This window comes from Podarcis filfolensis, assembly GCF_964270895.1.
Source record: "Podarcis filfolensis genome assembly, chromosome: 18".
In the NCBI taxonomy this organism is placed as follows: Eukaryota; Metazoa; Chordata; class Lepidosauria; order Squamata; family Lacertidae; genus Podarcis; species Podarcis filfolensis.
The window spans coordinates 9,493,823-9,511,809 of NC_139622.1; the positions used below are offsets into that span (position 1 = coordinate 9,493,823).

General features: G+C 50.1%; 1 protein-coding gene and 1 long non-coding RNA gene across 3 annotated transcripts in view; both read right to left on the bottom strand.

Moving 5' to 3' along the window:
- Positions 1-3,627: 3,627 nt before the first annotated feature.
- LOC310753645 overlaps positions 3,628-17,987 on the bottom strand; it is a 120,394-nt gene continuing 106,034 nt past the window's right edge. Inside the window, exon 3 of the long non-coding RNA XR_014543418.1 lies at positions 3,628-3,752. This is a non-coding gene — a long non-coding RNA (uncharacterized lncRNA). The remainder of the gene's footprint in view (positions 3,753-17,987) is intronic.
- The window catches only part of MIDN (midnolin), a 47,260-nt gene continuing 42,234 nt past the window's right edge, over positions 12,962-17,987 (bottom strand). For both annotated transcript variants that reach the window (XM_083594693.1, XM_083594694.1), the window contains exon 8: positions 12,962-16,939. In XM_083594693.1, the coding sequence (XP_083450819.1) occupies positions 16,677-16,939 (263 nt within the window). In that variant the 3' untranslated portion in view covers positions 12,962-16,676. The remainder of the gene's footprint in view (positions 16,940-17,987) is intronic.

Below are 17,987 nucleotides of genomic sequence, written 5' to 3' on the forward strand. Positions count from 1 at the left end.
CAGCGGCCAAGAATCTCGGGGGTGTGTGTGTGTGTCCTTGGGGGTCAGTCAAGCTGTCTCTCGGCCAAATCGCGCCATGCGCCTGCGCAGATACGGCGTTTCAGGTTGTGCTCTTTTCATGTTGCGAAGGGGCTTCCGGAACGGATCCTGTTCGCAACCAGAGGTACCACTGTATAGGTTGGGGGGGGGGGTTTGCCCCTCCAGCAGATATCACGCACATGCAGCCCACTACCAAAAACCAGCACAATCGCTTTTGTGACTTTTGTGATTTGTCCCCACAAAACACTTCGTCGCAGTTTCTTCCTATCTATTCAAAGGGCCTCTGCTGCACGATACCAAATGTAAGAATTCACTGATCAGTGTATCTCTGTACTGGCTCACTGGGAAAACTTCAGAAATTCATATAGACAGGTGAGCTCAGCTACTCAGCAGCCCCTCTGCCTGAGTGATAATCCCTGGTATTCTGATACCTGAGTGCCAGACAGGTAGCCATTCCAGAAATAACAAACCCAGATGAAGACAAAAGGGTGTGATGAACTTGGCTGGGAAACAGGGAAATGTAAATATCTCTTTTGTTCCACTTGATGGGTGTTTGGTGGAGGGCAAGGGGAACCATGGGGCAGGGTCCAGGATGCTCAGATTACTGCCACCAGACCTCCCCTTTCGTGATGTAACCATGATGTAGTTTGGGGGGGGGTAACATGGGGATTAGCAGCTAATAAAAGTTTGGGTTCTCTTTTGTTCGGGGCTTCCATCTTGTTCCACCTGGTGGCAGGTGGGAGTCCTGTCGCGACAGTCTTCAATAAAGACCAAGCCTACTGGTTGCTGTTTTGCTCTGGTATTCCTGGCTGGTGTCCTTGTTTTTTGTCCAAGGGAGCCCTCAGATTTCTCCCTTAACAGAAGGGGCCCACGGGTCATCCAGTCTGACCCCGGCAAGGCAGCAATCTCAGCTGAAGCATCCCTGGCACATAGCCACCCAACCTATGCTTGATAACCTCCACCATCTCCCAAGGGAGACCTTTCCACTGCGGAAAAGCTCTTACTGCTGGAAAGTCGTCCCCCACCCCCAAATGTTTAGCTGGAATCTCCTTTCTTGCAGCTCAAAGCCATGGGTTTGAGTCCTGCCCTCCAGAGCTGCAGAAAGCAAGCATGTGACTGCCATCCAACCCTTCTCTGATCCTATGACTTAAGGTAAAGGTAAAGGGACCCCTGACCATTAGGTCCAGTCGTGGCTGACTCTGGGGTTGTGGCGCTCATCTCACTTTACTGGCCAAGGGAGCCGGCGTACAGCTTCCGGGTCATGTGGCCAGCAGGACTAAGCCGCTTCTGGCAAACCAGAGCAGCGCACGGAAACGCTGTTTACCTTCCCGCCGGAGTGGTACCTATTGATCTACTTGCACTTTGACGTGCTTTCGAACTGCTAGGTTGGCAGGAGCAGGGACCAAGCAACGGGAGCTCACCCTGTCATTGCGGGGATTCGAACCGCTGACCTTCTGATCGGAAAGTCCTAGGCTCTGTGGTTTAACCCACAGCGCCACCCGCGAGGGGGCTGTAAAGCTGGGATTTTCTCGCAAGCCGAGATTTGGAGCTGAGAGCAGCAGAGAGAGATGTGAACACGGGTGGGCGATCGCTGGGTATACAGGGGGGCGTCAGAAAGAACACTTCTGTTTGTCCCATGTTTTTTTGTGTGTGAGCGTGTGGGCAGGCGAGAGACGGCTGTCCTCCTGCCTATGCGCTCGCCTCGTGTCAGATGGTCTGCAAACCTGGCGCCCCACTTGAAATGGGGGTGGAGGAGTGGGAAAGGAATGCACAGCTCAATTCATTGCACCCAACATTTTAAGAAGGATGTTGGAAAAGATCGACCTGTTGGAGATGTAAAAAAGAGGAGGGGGTCATACTATCATATGTGGTGGACTTGTGTAAAGGTAAAGGGACCCCTGACCATTAGGTCCAGTCGTAGCCGACTCTGGGGTTGCGGCGCTCCTCTCGCTTTATTGGCCGAGGGAGCCGGCGTACAGCTTCCAGGTCATGTGGCCAGCATGACTGAGCCGCTTCTGGTGAACCAGAGCAGCGCATGGAAACGCCGTTGACCTTCCCGCCAGAGCGGGACCTATTTATCTACTTGCACTTTGACGTGCTTTTGAACTGCTAGGTGGGCAGGAGCAGGGACCGAGCAACGGGAGCTCACCCCGTCGCAGGGATTCAAACCGCCGACCTAGACAAGTCTGTGGTTTAACCCATAGCGCCACCCGCGTCCCTAGCCTTGGGTTATTGCCAGCTGAATCTTGCTCGGAGTAAGCCGATTGAAGTGAATGGACCTAAGTCAGTCATGTCCTATCATTTCTGCGGCTCTACTCTGACTCTTGACCTTTCAAAAATGATTTCGCTACAATCCAGAGACATACACATTCTATAAAAGAAAGAAAGAGAAATAAAAAGATGAAGGGCAACCATACATTAGGTCTCTCACTAAGCTCTGGACACAAGACACTAGTCCTCATTGAGGTGCTCCTCCTATCTTTAGATTGCACCACTTCAGACTACTGCGAGGAGGCCTCAAGTATTTGAGCGCACTTCCTTCCACGATAAACCATACAAACAATCTAGTCATGGCATGTCGAGAAGAAAGCTAGGGGAGGCCCTGAACAGCTAGATTTCTAAATGTGGGGTTTAATTTTTTTTATTATTATTTGCTTTGGAAAGGAGTACCCCCTGCAGTCTGATGTGGTCTCAGGGGCAGCGTTTATAATTTCCGGGAACAAACAGACCCTCCCCTCCCTCGATTCAGCACCAAAGCACAGGGCGTGTGCAAGAGAACTTTTCCATGCGCACAGACAAGACGCGCACGTGTGCGCTTCTCTAAGCGTGCCAGAGGCAGGGGAGATCCCACATCCCTCCTGCCGTAAAAGGAGGGCTTTGCGGCTGGGGCCCTCCCTTAGCGCACTCATCTTTTGTTTGTTTGAGTTCAGTTCTGCCTCGCCACATTTGGCACAGGAGGAAGGCCTCCAAATGACGTCAAGCGCGCCGAAACCTGCAGTGCGCAGACAGCTGGCCTCTTCCACCCCCCCTCTCTCTCTGGGGCCTTTGCCTGTGCAACTGCGCACGGCTGCTTCCTCTTGCCGGCCACAAAATTGTCGCTTCTAGAGAACCCTGGGGCTGCTGCTTCAGCCGAGCTGAGCTGCCTCAGAGACCTTTCAAACCATCGCCTCCTTCGCTGAGGTTCCCCATGCTCTGCTTCTCCCCCGTAAGAACGCCCTGGCGCTGGATCAAGCCAAAGGCTTGCGACCATCACAGCCCAGCACCCGATTCTCACTGTGGTCGGATACCCCCCAAAAACCTTGAAATTGAGGTAGACTGCCCCTGGCCTTCGAGGTTCCATCAGAAGTTGTTGTTGTTTAGTCGTGTCCGCCTCTTCGTGACCCCCTGGACCAGAGCACGCCAGGCACTCCTGTCTTCCACTGCCTCCCCCAGTTTGGTCAAACTCATGCTGGCAGCTTTGAGAACACTGTCCCACCATCTCGTCCTCCGTCGTTCCCTTCTCCTTGTGCCCTCCATCTTTCCCAACATCAGGGTCTTTTCCAGGGAGTCTTCTCTTCTCCTGAGGTGGCCAAAGTCTGGGAGCCTCAGCTTCAGGATCTGTCCTTCCAGTGAGCACTCAGGGCTGATTTCCTTCAGAATGGAGAGGTTGGATCTTCTTGCAGTCCATGGGACTCTCAAGAGTCTCCTCCAGCACCACAATTCAAAAGCATCCACTCTTCGGCCATCAGCCTTCTTTGTGGTCCAGCTCTCACTTCCATACATCACTACTGGGAAAACCATGGCTTTGACTATACGGACCTTTGTTGGCAAGGGGATGTCTCTGCCATTGCAGCACTCCAGCTGTTCAGCTTCTGGTTGAACCCAGAGCCTTTCTGATAATTGCAGCCCAAGCCTTCACTGGTAAACCACAGAGTGTATGGGGTTCTGCTGCTACCTGCTGCCAGATGCTGCAGGGTAGCTTTTTGAAAGAGGGAAACAGACACATAGAAAGAGAGGGATAGGGAGTAACTTGCCGTTGCAGCTGACAACCGGCGTATCCTAGCCCATGAGTACTAGAGGCACAATTCTCTAATTCTCCCTGAGCCACAAGAGCATCTCTCCCCTCTTGTGGTTTACAGCTAAGGAGCAGAGGCCGTGTGGCTGGTAGCCATCGACAGCCCTCCCTCCCGCAATGAATTTGTACAATCTTATTTCTAAGCCACTCGTGTTGGTGTCCTGTGGCAGGGAGTTCCACTGTCCAGCTACATGCTGCCCTGTGCGAGGTTTTCCCATCTCCCATCAAGCTGTCCCAGTGGCGTCTCCCTCACTTTTTACACAACATGTCCCTTCCCTAACTCCTTTCTCAAATCACCTGCCAACCACAATCCAGCATTGCCTGAGCTCTGCGAGTACAGATTTCTCCCGATCAAAGGGCAAAGTGTTTGAGGACCGGGACATTCGCTGGGAAACCAAAACACTTGTTTACAAAGCTATTGCACTACCAAGTTTACTGTACGCTTGTGAAACAGGGACCACTTAAAAAATGCCATCTCTAACTCCTCGGAAGATTCCTTCAACGGTGTCTCCAAAATATTTTGCATATCGCTTGGGAAGGCAGGTGAACTAATGCCAATGTACTGGAAGAAGCAAAGATCACCAGTGTTGAAGCGATGATTCTTCAACGTCAACTTCGTTGGACTGGTCATGTTGTGTGGATGCCTGATTATCGTCTTCCAAAGCAACTGCTCTATTCCGAACTTAAAAATGGAAAGCGTAATGCTGGTGGTCAAGAAAAGAGGTTTAAAGACTCTCTCAAGGGAAATCTTTAAAAATATAGTATAAACACCGACAACTGGGAAACACTGGCTTGCGAGCGCTCCAGTTGGAGAACAGCTTTTACCAAAGGTGTCGTGGGCTTTGAAGACACTCGAACTCGGGACACAAGGGAGAAACGTGCCAAGAGGAAGGCACGCTTGGCAAACCCTCACCAGGATCAACTCCCGCCCGCAAACCAATGTCCCCACTGTGGAAGGACGTGGGGATCCAGAATTGGCCTCCACAATCACTTACGGACTCACTGTTAAGACCGTGTTCATGGAAGACAATCTTACTCGGCTACGAGGGATTGCCAAAGAAGAAAGCAAGAAACACCCACAGCCCCTACGGGCTTCGGGCCCCTGTGTTAAGTTTTCGCCTGCCCCCAGATCGCAACCGCTCTCTCTCGTCTTGAAAGGCCTGCAAGCTCCACTTCCTGCCGTAACATTCGCCCCCGTGAATTCTACTTCTGCTTTTTTCCATTCGGCCCCAAACCACCTCCCTCTTCTCTCACAGCTTTCTTCCCTCGCTCGCCCGCGCCAGTTAGGATGTTGGTGGACGTTCCGTCGCAGCCAGCCGAAGGCACCCAAACCAAACTGGCCATAGGAGTTCGTGCGCATTGGTGACTCCAAGGCTGGATTGCTGCAATGCGCTCTCTGTGGGGCTTCCCTTGCAGTCCCAATTGCCTTGGCAGCATAAAATGCCAACAGCCTTCGGACGAAAAGAGGGGCATTTCTAGCCTATCTCTTCTCAGTCTCCAGGTGAAACAAAGTCAGCCAGGATGTTCCTTTCAACAGATTACTGCCTCCATGAGAACTAGTGGCCTGTACCCTCCAACATTTATCTGATGAAAATAGCAATGTCCCATTCCATAGTGATAATTTTACTATTTATACCCTACCCATCAAGGGACGCGGGTGGCGCTGTGGGTTAAACCACAGAGCCTAGGACTTGCTGATCAGTAGGTCGGCAGTTCGAATCCCCGAGACAGGGTGAGCTCCCATTGCTCGGTCCCTGCTCCTGCCCACCTAGCAGTTCGAAAGCACACCAGCACAAGTAGATAAATAGGTACCGCTCTGACGGGAAAGTAAACAGCGTTTCCGTGCGCTGCTCTGGTTCGCCAGAAGTGGCTCAGTCCTGCTGGTCACATGACCCGGAAGCTGTACGCCGGCTCCCTCGGCCAGTAAAGCGAGATGAGCGCCACAACCCCAGAGTCGGCTACGACTGGACCTAATGGTCAGGGGTCCCTTTACCTTTACCTTAACCCTACCCATCTGACTGGCTTGCTCCAGCCACTCTGGGCAGCTTCCAACATATATAAAAACACAATAAAACATTTTTTTTAAAGACCCTTCCCTATACAGGGTTGCCTTCAGACGTCTCGGGGGGTCTGATAACTCCATACCCTCCAAAGAAAACAGGGATGTCCTAAGGAAAAATGGGACATTGCAGAATCAAATCAGAAACCGGGACGGCTTCTGTAAATCAGGGAAAATACCGTATTTTTTGCTCTGTAAGACTCCCTTTTTCCCTCCTACAAAGTAAGGGGAAATGTGTGTGCGTCTTATGGAGCGAATGCAGGCTGCGCAGCTATGCCAGAAGCCAGAACAGCAAGAGGGATTGCTGCTTTCGCTGCGCAGCGATCCCTCTTGCTGTTCTGGCTTCTGAGATTCAGAATATTTTTCTTCTTGTTTTCCTCCTCCAAAAACTAGGTGCGTCTTGTGGTCTGGTGCGTCTTATAGAGCGAAAAATACGGTATTTTCCAAGCACATGCCTTTTCCCCCCATGATCCGACAAGCATGGAATAATTTTTGGGTGTGATTCAGGCTGTCAAGGAAACACTGGCCAGGGACGGCTGGGGAGAATTATTGTTTTCGACTTCCGCCCTGCAAGAAAGGTGTGAGTCAAACCAAGCACCAAAAGGTCACCTGGCAGTCAGGAGGGAAGGAAACAGGTTAGGTAGCTTTGCTCGCTCTCGTCTCACCCCTGAACAGCCAGCTGCTCTCTGGCTCTGACAGGGTTAAATGGAAAGCTGCTCTGGCTCATCCATTTTGATTTCCCAGCATGCCCCGATGAGGCGCTTAGGGGCATTGTGGGGGATTTGCTGCCACATTCATACATTTTTAAAAAAATAATTTTCCAAGTTTATAACAAATACAACACAAAACATATAAAAAGAAAAACAAACATATGAAATTTCTTCCAATCGAAATCCAGATTAATTCCCATTATTAAGCAACTTGCTCAAATCCTTCCGAACTGATTTTCATTAAATCTCATTTTAGCAATTTTCCGATATTCGCTTTCTAATATAATTAACTAGTTCAAATTACTAACTTCCTTTCTTTTCATCATAACCTCAACCCGTGGTATTATACAATTCAACATACTTTAATCCTAAACCAATTTAATACTTGCAAGTATTTCCACTTATGTTATACTATAATATTTAGCTAAATATTCAATAATAATAATAATAATAATAATAATAATTTATTTATACCCCGCCCGTCTGGCTGGGTCCCCCCGCCACTCTGGGCGGCTTCCAACAAAACACTAAAATACAATAACCTATTAAACATTAAAAGCTTCCCTAAACAGGGCTGCCTTCAGATGTCTTCTAAAAGTCTGGTAGTTATTTTTCTCTTTGACATCTGGTGGGAGGGCGTTCCACAGGGCGGGCGCCACCACCGAGAAGGCCCTGTGCCTGGTTCCCTGTAGCGTTGCTTCTCTCAGTGAGGGAACTGCCAGAAGGCCCTCGGCACTGGACCTCAGCGTCCGGGCAGAATGATGGAGGTGGAGACGCTCCTTCAGGTATACTGGGCCATTTAGGGCTTTCAAGGCCAGCACCAACACTTTGAATTGTGCTCGGAAACGTACTGGGAGCCAATGTAGGTCTTTCAGGACCGGTGTTATGTGGTCCCCAGTCCCCAGTCTAGCTGCCGCATTCTGGATTAATTGCTGTTTCCAGGTCACCTTCAAAGGTAGCCCCACGGAGAGCGCATTGCAGTAGTCCAAGCGGGAGATAACCAGAGCATGCACCACTCTGGAGAGACAGTCTGCGGGCAGGGAGGGTCTCATCCTGCGTACCAGATGGAGCTGCCCTGGGCACAGAACTGACCTGCGCCTCCATGGACAGCTGTGAGTCCAAAATGACTCCCAGGCTGCGCACCTGGTCCTTCAGGGGCACAGTGACCCCATTCAGGACCAGGGAGTCCCCTACACCCACCCGCCCCCTGTCCCCCAAGAACAGTACTTCTGTCTTGTCAGGATTCAACCTCAATATGTTAGCCGCCACCCATCCTCCAACTAACATGGAACCACAAAGCTTTGGTGCTCAAGGACAAGGGTGCTCCTGAGCATGTACAGGGTGCAGACACTCCCTCACCTCAACCGCAGGTCTGGGAGGGACGCTGAGGCCACGACGCCTCAGAGAGGATATCCCGTGCCGGGAAAGGGGAAAGAGGAAGACACGAGGTGGGCGGACATGAAAAATGCCTCTCCTCATAACCAGAGGCCCCGAGCAAACAGGCCTGTGGGCTGTTGCCACGGCATGGGTGCGTGGGTGCCACAGCCCTGGCTTCTGAGAAACAAGAGGCCAGGATTTCCCTTCTTTGGGCGCGAGGGGCTCTGTGTGGTTTTCGCACTCGACGCCGCACCTTTCGGTGGCTGAAGCGCCGAGGCGTCTGTTGCCGACGTCCGTCTCAGCTCAGCTGAAGGCCCATTTAGCATCCTGTTTTCTTTCAGCAAGCAAACAGAAAAACCCACCAGCAGGGCAACAGCTGCCGGGGGCCCTGTTAATTTAGACCTCTGCCTGGTGCACCAGACTCTTAAGATTTCCGCATGGTCAGTGTAGACACTGGTGAGCTACGTAGGACTTGCCGATCAGAAGGTCGGGGGTTCGAATCCCCGCGACAGGGTGAGCTCCCGTTGCTCGGTCCCTGCTCCTGCCCACCTAGCAGTTCGAAAGCACAACAAAGTGCAAGTAGATAAATAGGTACTGCTCCGGCGGGAAGGTAAACGGCGTTTCCGTGCGCTGCTCTGGTTCGCCAGAAGCGGCTTAGTCCTGCTGGCCACATGACCCAGAAGCTGTACGCCGGCTCCCTCGGCCAATAAAGCGAGATGAGCGCCGCAACCCCAGAGTCGGCCACGACTGGACCTAATGGTCAGGGGTCCCTTTACCTTTAAAGGACCCCTGGATGGTTAAGTCCAGTCAAAGGCGACTATGGGGTTGCGGCACTCACCTCACTTTCAGGCCAAGGGACCCGGTGTTTGTCCGGAGACAGCTTTCTGGGTCATGTGGCCAGCAGGACTAAGCCGCTTCTGGCACAATGGGACACCGTGATGGACACCAGAGTGCACGGAAACGCCATTTACCTTCCCGCTGCAGTGGTACCTATTTATCTACTTGCGCCGGCGTGTTTTCGAACTGCTAGGTTGGCAGGAGCTGGGACAGAGCAACGGGAGCTCACCCTGTTGCAGGGATTCGAACCGCCGTCCTTCCGATCGGCGAGGCTTAGTGGTTTAGACCACAGTGCCACCCACACTCACAATAAGACAGCTTCATTGTTCTCCCAAAACACCTCAGTTGGCTGAGCATAAGACCGTTAATCTCAGGGTTGTGGGTTCGAAACCCAAGTTGTGCAAAAGACTCGGGGTTGGGCTAGAGGACCTTAAGGTCCCTTGCAACTCTACAACCTGGCTGGGTGCTGATGAGGTTGGGAGAAGCCCCCGACGTTCCCCAGCTCCCGTTTGACGTGTTCATTGAGCAGATGCGTTAAGGCACGGGTTGCAAAACCCCAAACTGCAGAGAAATGTGTGCAACTCCCCCAGCTCACGTTCTCCTTCGCCTTACTGGAAATGCCCACACATCTCAAGAAAACAGTCATTTGGGCCCCATGCGAAACAGCAAAGTTGGCAGGTTTCACATTTTCGGCAGGTCCAGAGGCCCCAAAAAAGGCCAGGTTAGATTGGTGCAACCTGTTATTCATAGAGCTGCCTCAGAAGATGGTTCGGAAACTCCAGCTGGGTCAGGATTTGGAAGCCGGGTTGCTTATAGGGGCAAGACGGTTTATTATAATAAGCAAAGATCACCAGTGTCTAAGCAATGATTCTTCAACATCAGCTTCGTTGGACTGGCCATGTTGTGCGGATGCCTGATGATCGTCTTCCAAAGCAACTGCTCTATTCCGAACTTAAAAATGGAAAGCGTAATGCTGGTGGTCAACAAAAGAGGTTTAAAGACTCTCTCAAGGCAAATCTTAAAAAATGTAGTATAAACACTGACAACTGGGAAACACTGGCCTGCGAGTTCTCCAGTTGGAGAACAGCCTTGACCAAAGGTGTTGTGGGCTTTGAAGACACTCGAACTCAGGACGCAAGGGAGAAACGTGCTAAGAGGAAGGCATGCTTGGCAAACCCTCACCGGGATCAACTCCCCCCGGAAACCTATGTCCCCACTGTGGAAGGACATGGGGATCCAGAATTGGCCTCCCCAGTCACTTACGGACTCACTGCTCATGGAAGACAATCTTACTCGGCTGCGAGGGATCGCCAAAGAAGTACTAGTATTTATTTTTTAGATCCCACCCATCTGGCTGGGTTTCCCCAGCCACTCTGGGTGGCTCCCAACAGAATATTGGAAACACGACAAAAGAGCAAACATTAAAAACTTCCCCGAATAGGGCTGCCTTCAGATGTCAGATAGTTGACATCTGATGGGAGGGCGCCACCACCGAGAAGGCCCTCTGCCTGGTTCCCCGTAACCTCATTTATCGCAGGGAGGGAACCGCCAGAAGGCCCTCGGAGCTGGACCTCAAGTGTCCGGGCTGAACAATGGGGGTGGAGATGCTCCTTCAGGTTTGACCGTATTCCCCCATCCTGGCCCGGCTGCAGTTTCTGGGGCCCGATTCAAAGTGCTGGTTTGGACCTTGAAAGCCTTCAATGGCTCAGGACCACCTCTCTCCATTTAAACCAACCTGGACTCCGAAATCGACACCAGAGGCCCTTCTTTATGTGCCTTCTCCACAAAAAGGGCTGGAGGGCGGCAACACAAGAACGGGGCCTTCTCTGCAGTGGCTCCCTGTCTGTAAAATGCTCTCCCCAAGAAAAATCACCTTGCACTTTCATTATACACCTTTAGGCACCAGGCAAAAATATTCCTCTTTAACCAGCCCTCTTAAATGTGTTGTTGGAGGGGATGGCGGATTATTGGTTTGTTGTTATTTTTGCAATGCATTTTGTGTCTTTTCTACTGTCATGTTGCAAACCTCCTGGATTTCTGCTAGATGGAAGTCAGCATACAAATGTAACGAATAATAAAATAAATAACCATTATTATATCTACTCAGCGGTCTGCCCCATGGACTTCAGCTGTCAAATAGGTCTACTTGGATTGATGCCCGACGCACAGAACCATTTGAAAACGTTCTCCAGTTGAGCTGAGGTGTGTACCCCCAGGATAGTTCTTGCACATGCTCAGTTGACCGCTTTGGTGAATTGGGGTTAAGAGGATTTGCTAGCACAGGGAAACCAAACAGGTAATGCTCAGACACCCCCAACCCACCCCTCTCATCCATAAAATATGAAAATTCAACTTGCGGCGGGCGGGGGGGGGGAGGGGAGAGTGAGGAATGATTTCCTTGCATTTTAAGCCACGAATATGTACATAGCCTCAGTGAGGTCAAAGGGGGTTACATGTATATAAGATCGCATCCTTAAGCACTCAAGGCAGATGCAAAAAACTGCAAATTTTGCAATCCTCCCCAAATCTTGGGTGAATTTGGCTTGTTCTATCCCAGCCCCCGTGACCGGCGCTGTGGGTTAAACCACAGAGCCTAGGACTTGCCAATCTGAAGGTCGGCGGTTTGAATCCCCGCAATGACGGGGTGAGCTCCCGTTGCTCGGTCCCTGCTCCTGCCAACCTAGCAGTTCAAAAGCACGTCAAAGTGCAAGTAGATAAATAGGTCCCGCTCCGGCGGGAAGGTAAACGGTGTTTCCGTGCGCTGCTCTGGTTCGCCAGAAGCGGCTTAGTCCTGCTGGCCACATGACCCGGAAGCTGTACGCCGGCTCCCTCGGCCTATAGAGCAAGATGAGCGCCGCAACCCCAGAGTCGGCCACGAGTGGACCTAATGGTCAGGGGTCCCTTTACCTTTACCTTATCCCAGCCCCCGCGACCTGCAAACTTGCATCTCGTTTTTAAACATGAAATAAGGTGATTTAGGCTAAAAAGTGTGGCTCAAGCAATCTTTATTTTGTGTTTATTATTTTTAAACCATTTTTAAAAGTTTCTTTTTTTTTAATACAGGTAACTTAAATGAGGTGATAAAACAGGTCTACGTATTCCCCCCCTCCCACATTCTTCCAACACACACACACTCAAGCACACAGAAGAGAGTTATGTTGTAATGCTTTTGGCTCTTATTTTGTTGTTTTATTATATAGACTTTATTTTGTATTTTTTTTTTAAAAAAAACCTGAACCAAAAAACAGACACACGCAAGGGAGGGGGGGCTGGGGAAATGCACAATGGGGGGGAGGAATCGATAAGATTACACTCACACACACCATACAAAAAAGTAGTAACATTTAAATATATAATTAAAAAAACCAACACATTTTCTTTCTTAAAAAAAAAAGAAATTAAAAACCCGCTACAGCGTCACATACGAAAGGAACTTCACATCTAGGGGAAGGAAACAGGAAGTGTAACGACATTATTTCGCCAGAGGGGGAGCAGCTTCCTTTCCCTCCAGCCAATGGGGGGGCTCTACAACCCGGATGGTGCACGAAAAGGCTAGAGGGCTATGGCGGTGGGTTCGGGGGCAGCTGCGCACCTTTTTAGAGACGTAAAAGTTATATTTTTTTTGAGGTGGTGTCCTAGCTCGCTACAAATGATTTGGGCAGGGTCAAGGGGAAGGCGATGAACTCAAGTTGCGTTGCCAAAATTGCCTTTTGTAGAGGTATTTTGGGGCTAACTCTTTAGGATCAGCCTAGGCTGGCTGGGAAAAAATATCTGGAGGAAGCGGTTTTCGGATTTCTTTCATTTGCAGGCGGAGGGGAAGATACACAGCTCTCCTTTTTTAAGAGACGCTAGACTGAAAAATGACCCATGCAGATTTATTGGGGGTGGGGGGGAGAGAAGGCCCATTGACAGAGGTCACAGCCATACAAATAGTCTGGGGTTTTTTTCTCCCCAGAGTGTGTTGGCATCTAACGGCTCCCGGTTCGAACCAGTGCAAAAAATCCCAGTTTATCAGCATTTTGGGGTTCGGTTTCAGAGGCTGGGAAAATTAAAAACGTATGAATTTAACGCACTGGCAACCAACACAGAAAGGAAATTCAGGAAGTCCTCTGGGGTCAGAGAGATCCTTGCCCACATCGCAGCATGGATATAGCTCAGCTGGTTAGGTAAAGGACCCCTGGATGGTTAAGTCCAGTCAAAGGCGACTATGGGGTTGCGGCGCTCATCTCGCTTTCAGGCCGAGGGATCCGGCGTTTGTCCGCAGACAGCTTTCCGGGTCATGTGGCCAGCAGGACTAAACTGCTTCTGGCGCAATGGGACACCGTGACGGAAACCAGAGCGCACAGAAATGCCGTTTACCTTCCCGCTGCAGTGGTACCTATTTATCTACTTGCGGTGGCGTGCTTTCAAACTGCTAGGTTGGCAGGAGCTGGGAGCTCACCCTGTCGCAGGGATTCGAACCGACGACCTTCCGATTGGCAAGCCCAAGAGGCTCAGTGGTTCAGACCACAGCGCCACACGCATCAGCTAGCTAGAGCCTGGTGCTGAAGATGCCAATGTTGCAGGTTTGAATCCCCGCATAGGACAGCTGTATATTCTTGCCATGCAGGGGGTTTGGGCGACATAATCTTTAGGGTACCTTTCCAACTCTACGATCCCCCCCCCAATGTCTCTCTGGATTTTCAAAAGCAGTGCTAAGGGCTAAGACGACCCCTTTTTAAATAGGGCGCCAATTTGATGGCTTGAGCGGAGGATCACGGATTCAGCGTAAGGCAAAGAAAAACCCAAAATGGCCAAACTTATGTGCAAACAATTCCAGAATGAGGCACTTGCTTCTAAAGTTCAGTCTGCTTTTTATCCCCCCCCACCTCCGGTTATTATTATTATTATTTTTATAATGTACATTGGGGCAAGCATGGTAGTGTTAGAATGTCCCTGGATTCAAACCTAATTCGGCTGCTTCGGCAAAAACCTCCAAGTGTCTCCTTACCAGACGTAACTGTGTGAACACACACACATACACAGGTCTCGATTCAAGGGCGTGGGAATGGTTTCGTCTGACACACAGAGACATACACACTTAGAAAAGAAAGGTGAAATAAAAGGAGGAGTCTCCAATGGAGGAAAGTCCGTCCGTAACTGCCCCATTGCTATCAGAGTCCAACCCTTTGCAAGAGGGTAAAATATCATCTCCCAGCTGTGCCCCTTCAGTACAAAATTCACCAGAAAACTTTGCAAGGCACGACCAGCTTTCAACTGGTTTGGATGTCCCGTTCTGTAAAACGGAGGCAAACCCCTGCAAAGTCTACAGACCCCCTGAAATTATTGGAGCAGTCGTTTCCGTGAATCGCAATAGGCCGTACTCAGACGTATGGGGCAGAACACAGATCAGGGTTTGCAGATGCAAGCCTTTATTTTACATCCACATTGCTGGAAACTTTTAAGGCCTAAATCCGAAGTTATCCTAGGTGTATTCCCACCCTCCACCCCAATTTATGTTAAGCTCCTATTGCTGACATTATCTCTCTCTCTCTCACACACACACACAAACACACTGTGGTTGCTAGATTTGCACAAAAAAAGGAGGGGGGGGACACAAAAAAACACACTACAGCCTATGAAAAATTACTGGCTCAGATCATTGTTAAGTCTATAAATAATATTTTTCTTTTTCTTTAAAAAAACCCCCAAGTATCTAAATAAGCATCACTAGATACTATTTTATGTCACTAAATCTTTATTTCCAAAAGCGCGCACGCACGCACACACAAACACACACACAGAGAAGAATCTGATTTTAGGGGGAGGAGATCCTGAAAAAATAATAATAATATTGGTCTCTACAACGGGGAGGTTATGTTTTTCTGATTCCCGCTCGGATGCGTGCGGAATTGCGGTTCTATCTGCGGAGGGAGGGGGCGCTTCCGACGCGTGGTGGAATGCGGATATTCTGGGTTATTGTTCCGGGCCAAGCTAATATCCCGGGCACATCCTCAAATGGGGAAGGAATTGGGTCAGCAGCCCGGAGCGATGGAGTCACAGGGAGATGACTGTACCACGAGGAGGAGCTATAGAGGATGGTGGCGGAGTGTTTTGAGTGTAAACTGGTGAGGAGGGGGCTTTGGGCGACACTGAGCAATGGTTTTGAGGTTCCTCTGACCCCCCAGAGGGTTGGTCTAGGGAGACATGTCTCGCCTTGCAAAAACTCACACTTATCTCCCATCGATAAAGGAATGGAGAAAAAACGCCCAGCGGCCTCCAATTTTTAATGCACGCGATTTAAAAAAAAATGCAGCAAAGAAAAGCGATGCGATGCAAAAAACAAAACAAAACAGGAAACTCTCAAGAGGGGAAAAGGAAGGCAGGATGAGGTCAAGATGGGCGTTCTCCCTGCCCTGCTCGTGTTTGTAAAAAAAAATATGAAAAAAACCAACACCAGGCTTCTACCACTTCACAATTCACACCTCTAAAGTGCATGGAAGGTTACTGGAAATGCAGACTGGATGGTGGGGGGAGGACAAGCGCTTTGATTTGACAGGACTGGGGAGGGAGGGGGTCGCCGAAATGCTATATTACTTAAGGATGTGGGACAGGGGGGAGAGGAAGAGAGACAAGGGATAGACACACATACATGCACACATCCTCTTAAAAAAATAATAATAACCAACCCCCCCCCCAAAAAAAATTCCAGAATCTGGGCCCTCCCCTCCTCCTGACAAATGCACAGCTCTTTCCGTTAGCACAGAAACCACCCAATCCCATTCAGAAGAGAGATAAACTTTTAAAATAAAAAAGGGCAAGCTTTCAGTATTTGTTTTTTTAAGGAACGAAACAGTCTCCAATTTTTCGGGAGGTACAACCAATTTCATAGGCAAGCGAGCAGCATTCGACACCCCCCAAAACAAGCGTTCGTCCTCCCCCCCCCGCATCTTTCCCCGAAATTAATGAAACCAGGAAAACCAAGAGGTTTGTAAAGTCCTCCGCACATCTCAAAGTCCAGCTCCCTTCACTGTTTTGCTTTTTTCCTCCTCCCTGGTCTGGGTCAGTCTTCCCTTCCACTTGTCGGTCTAAGGCAGCTAGCTGTTCGAAGGATCCTCATCGTTTTTTTTTAAAAAAAGAACCGCGAAATGAAAACGAGGGGGTGAAAAACACACACACATACACACCCGAGAGAGAGAGAGAAAACCGAATTTTTTTAAAAATAAAAAAGTTCCTTTCAAGTCCAGTTCCTGGGAAGGAAAGTCTCTTTCTCGCTCCGTCCCAAGCCGCTTCAGTCCTCAAAACGAAAAAAACAAGAGTTTCAAAAAGAATAGAAAATACTGTTCCAATCTGCCCAAGGAGATTTCCGTAGGGCTGGTCCGTCCGCCGCAATCCAATAAGCGTTTTTGTTTTTCGTGTGTGTGTGTATCTTTTTTTCTAAAAGGATCAAAGCACCCAAGGACTTTGCTCGCACGGACCCAAAAACGTATTATTAATTATTACTAAATGGTCTTTTCTCCCCACCCCTGGGTTTCCCGTTCGACGCCCCCTCCCCCCCCCAAAAAAAACTTCGGTCTCTTTGTCCTCCCCTCCCTGCGGTCTTGGTTTTTTGTTTTTCCTTTTATGCTACAACAAATTCGGATTTCATGTCCGCTTTGACTTCCGGTTTCCACACAGAGTCTTCGAAGTCTAGGTCCAGGCTCCCTTCGCTCGACATGCTACTGTTGCTGTTCGTGCGGCTGGACTTGCGGTTGGGGAGCCAGTGGTATGGGGCGCGGGCGTCGCGTCGCGCTTTCCGGCGCAGCCGCTTTTGCTGCATCAGAAGCTGCAGGCGTTCCACTTTGCAGCGGGTGGCGCGGTTCTCCGTCTGCCGCAACCGGTCGCCTGCGAAGGAAAAAACACAGAGACGTTAAACGAGGCGTCGGAAAACGGGGGCTTGCCAAAATAAAATGGGGGGAATTTGGAGAAATCCATGCAAAAAAACCAACAATGCTATTTCCCCGTCTACCAGCTTCTTTTATCTGCGGTCCCAGAATCCTGCTGGTCTAAGTGATCAGGAGACCCCAGAGATAGAAGCACTGTTTTTGGGGGGACAGGGTCCTGAATGGGGTGGCTGTGCCCCCAAAGGACCAGGTGTGCAGCCTGGGAGTCATTTTGGACTCACAGCTGTCCATGGAGGCGCAGGTCAATTCTGTGTCCAGGGCAGCTCCATCTGGTACGCAGGATGAGACCCTCCCTGCCTGCAGACTGGCTGACCAGAGTGGTGCATGCTCTGGTTGTCTACTGCTTGGACTACTGCCATGCGCTCTACGTGGGGCTGTCTTTGAAGGTGACCCGGAAACTGCAACTAATCCAGAATGCGGCAGCTAGACTGGGGAGTGGGAGTGGCCGCCGAGACCACATAACACCGGTTCTGAGAGATCTGCATTGGCTCCCAGGACGTTTCCAAGCACAATTCAAAGTGTCAGTGCTGACCTTGAAAGCCCTAAACAGCCTGAGGTCCAGTATATCTGAAGGAGCGTCTCCACCCCCATCGTTCTACCTGGACACTGAGGTCCAGCACCGAGGGCCTTCTGGTGGTTCCCTCCCTGCGAGAAGTGAAGCTACAGGGAACCAGGCAGAGGGCCTTCTCGGTGGTGGTGCCCGCCCAGTGGAACATGCTCCCATCAGATGTCAAGGAAATAAACAACTATCTGACTTTTAGAAGACATCTGAAGGCAGCCCTGTTTAGGAAATTTTTAATATTTAATGCTGTACTGTTTTTAACACTCAACTGGAAGCCGCCCAGAGTGGCTGGGGAAACTCAGCCAGATGGGCGGGGTATAAATAATAAACTATTATTATTATTATTATTATTATTAGGGACTCAGGTGGTGCTGCGGGTTAAACCACAGAGCCTAGGACTTGCCGATCAGAAGGTTGGCGGTTCGAA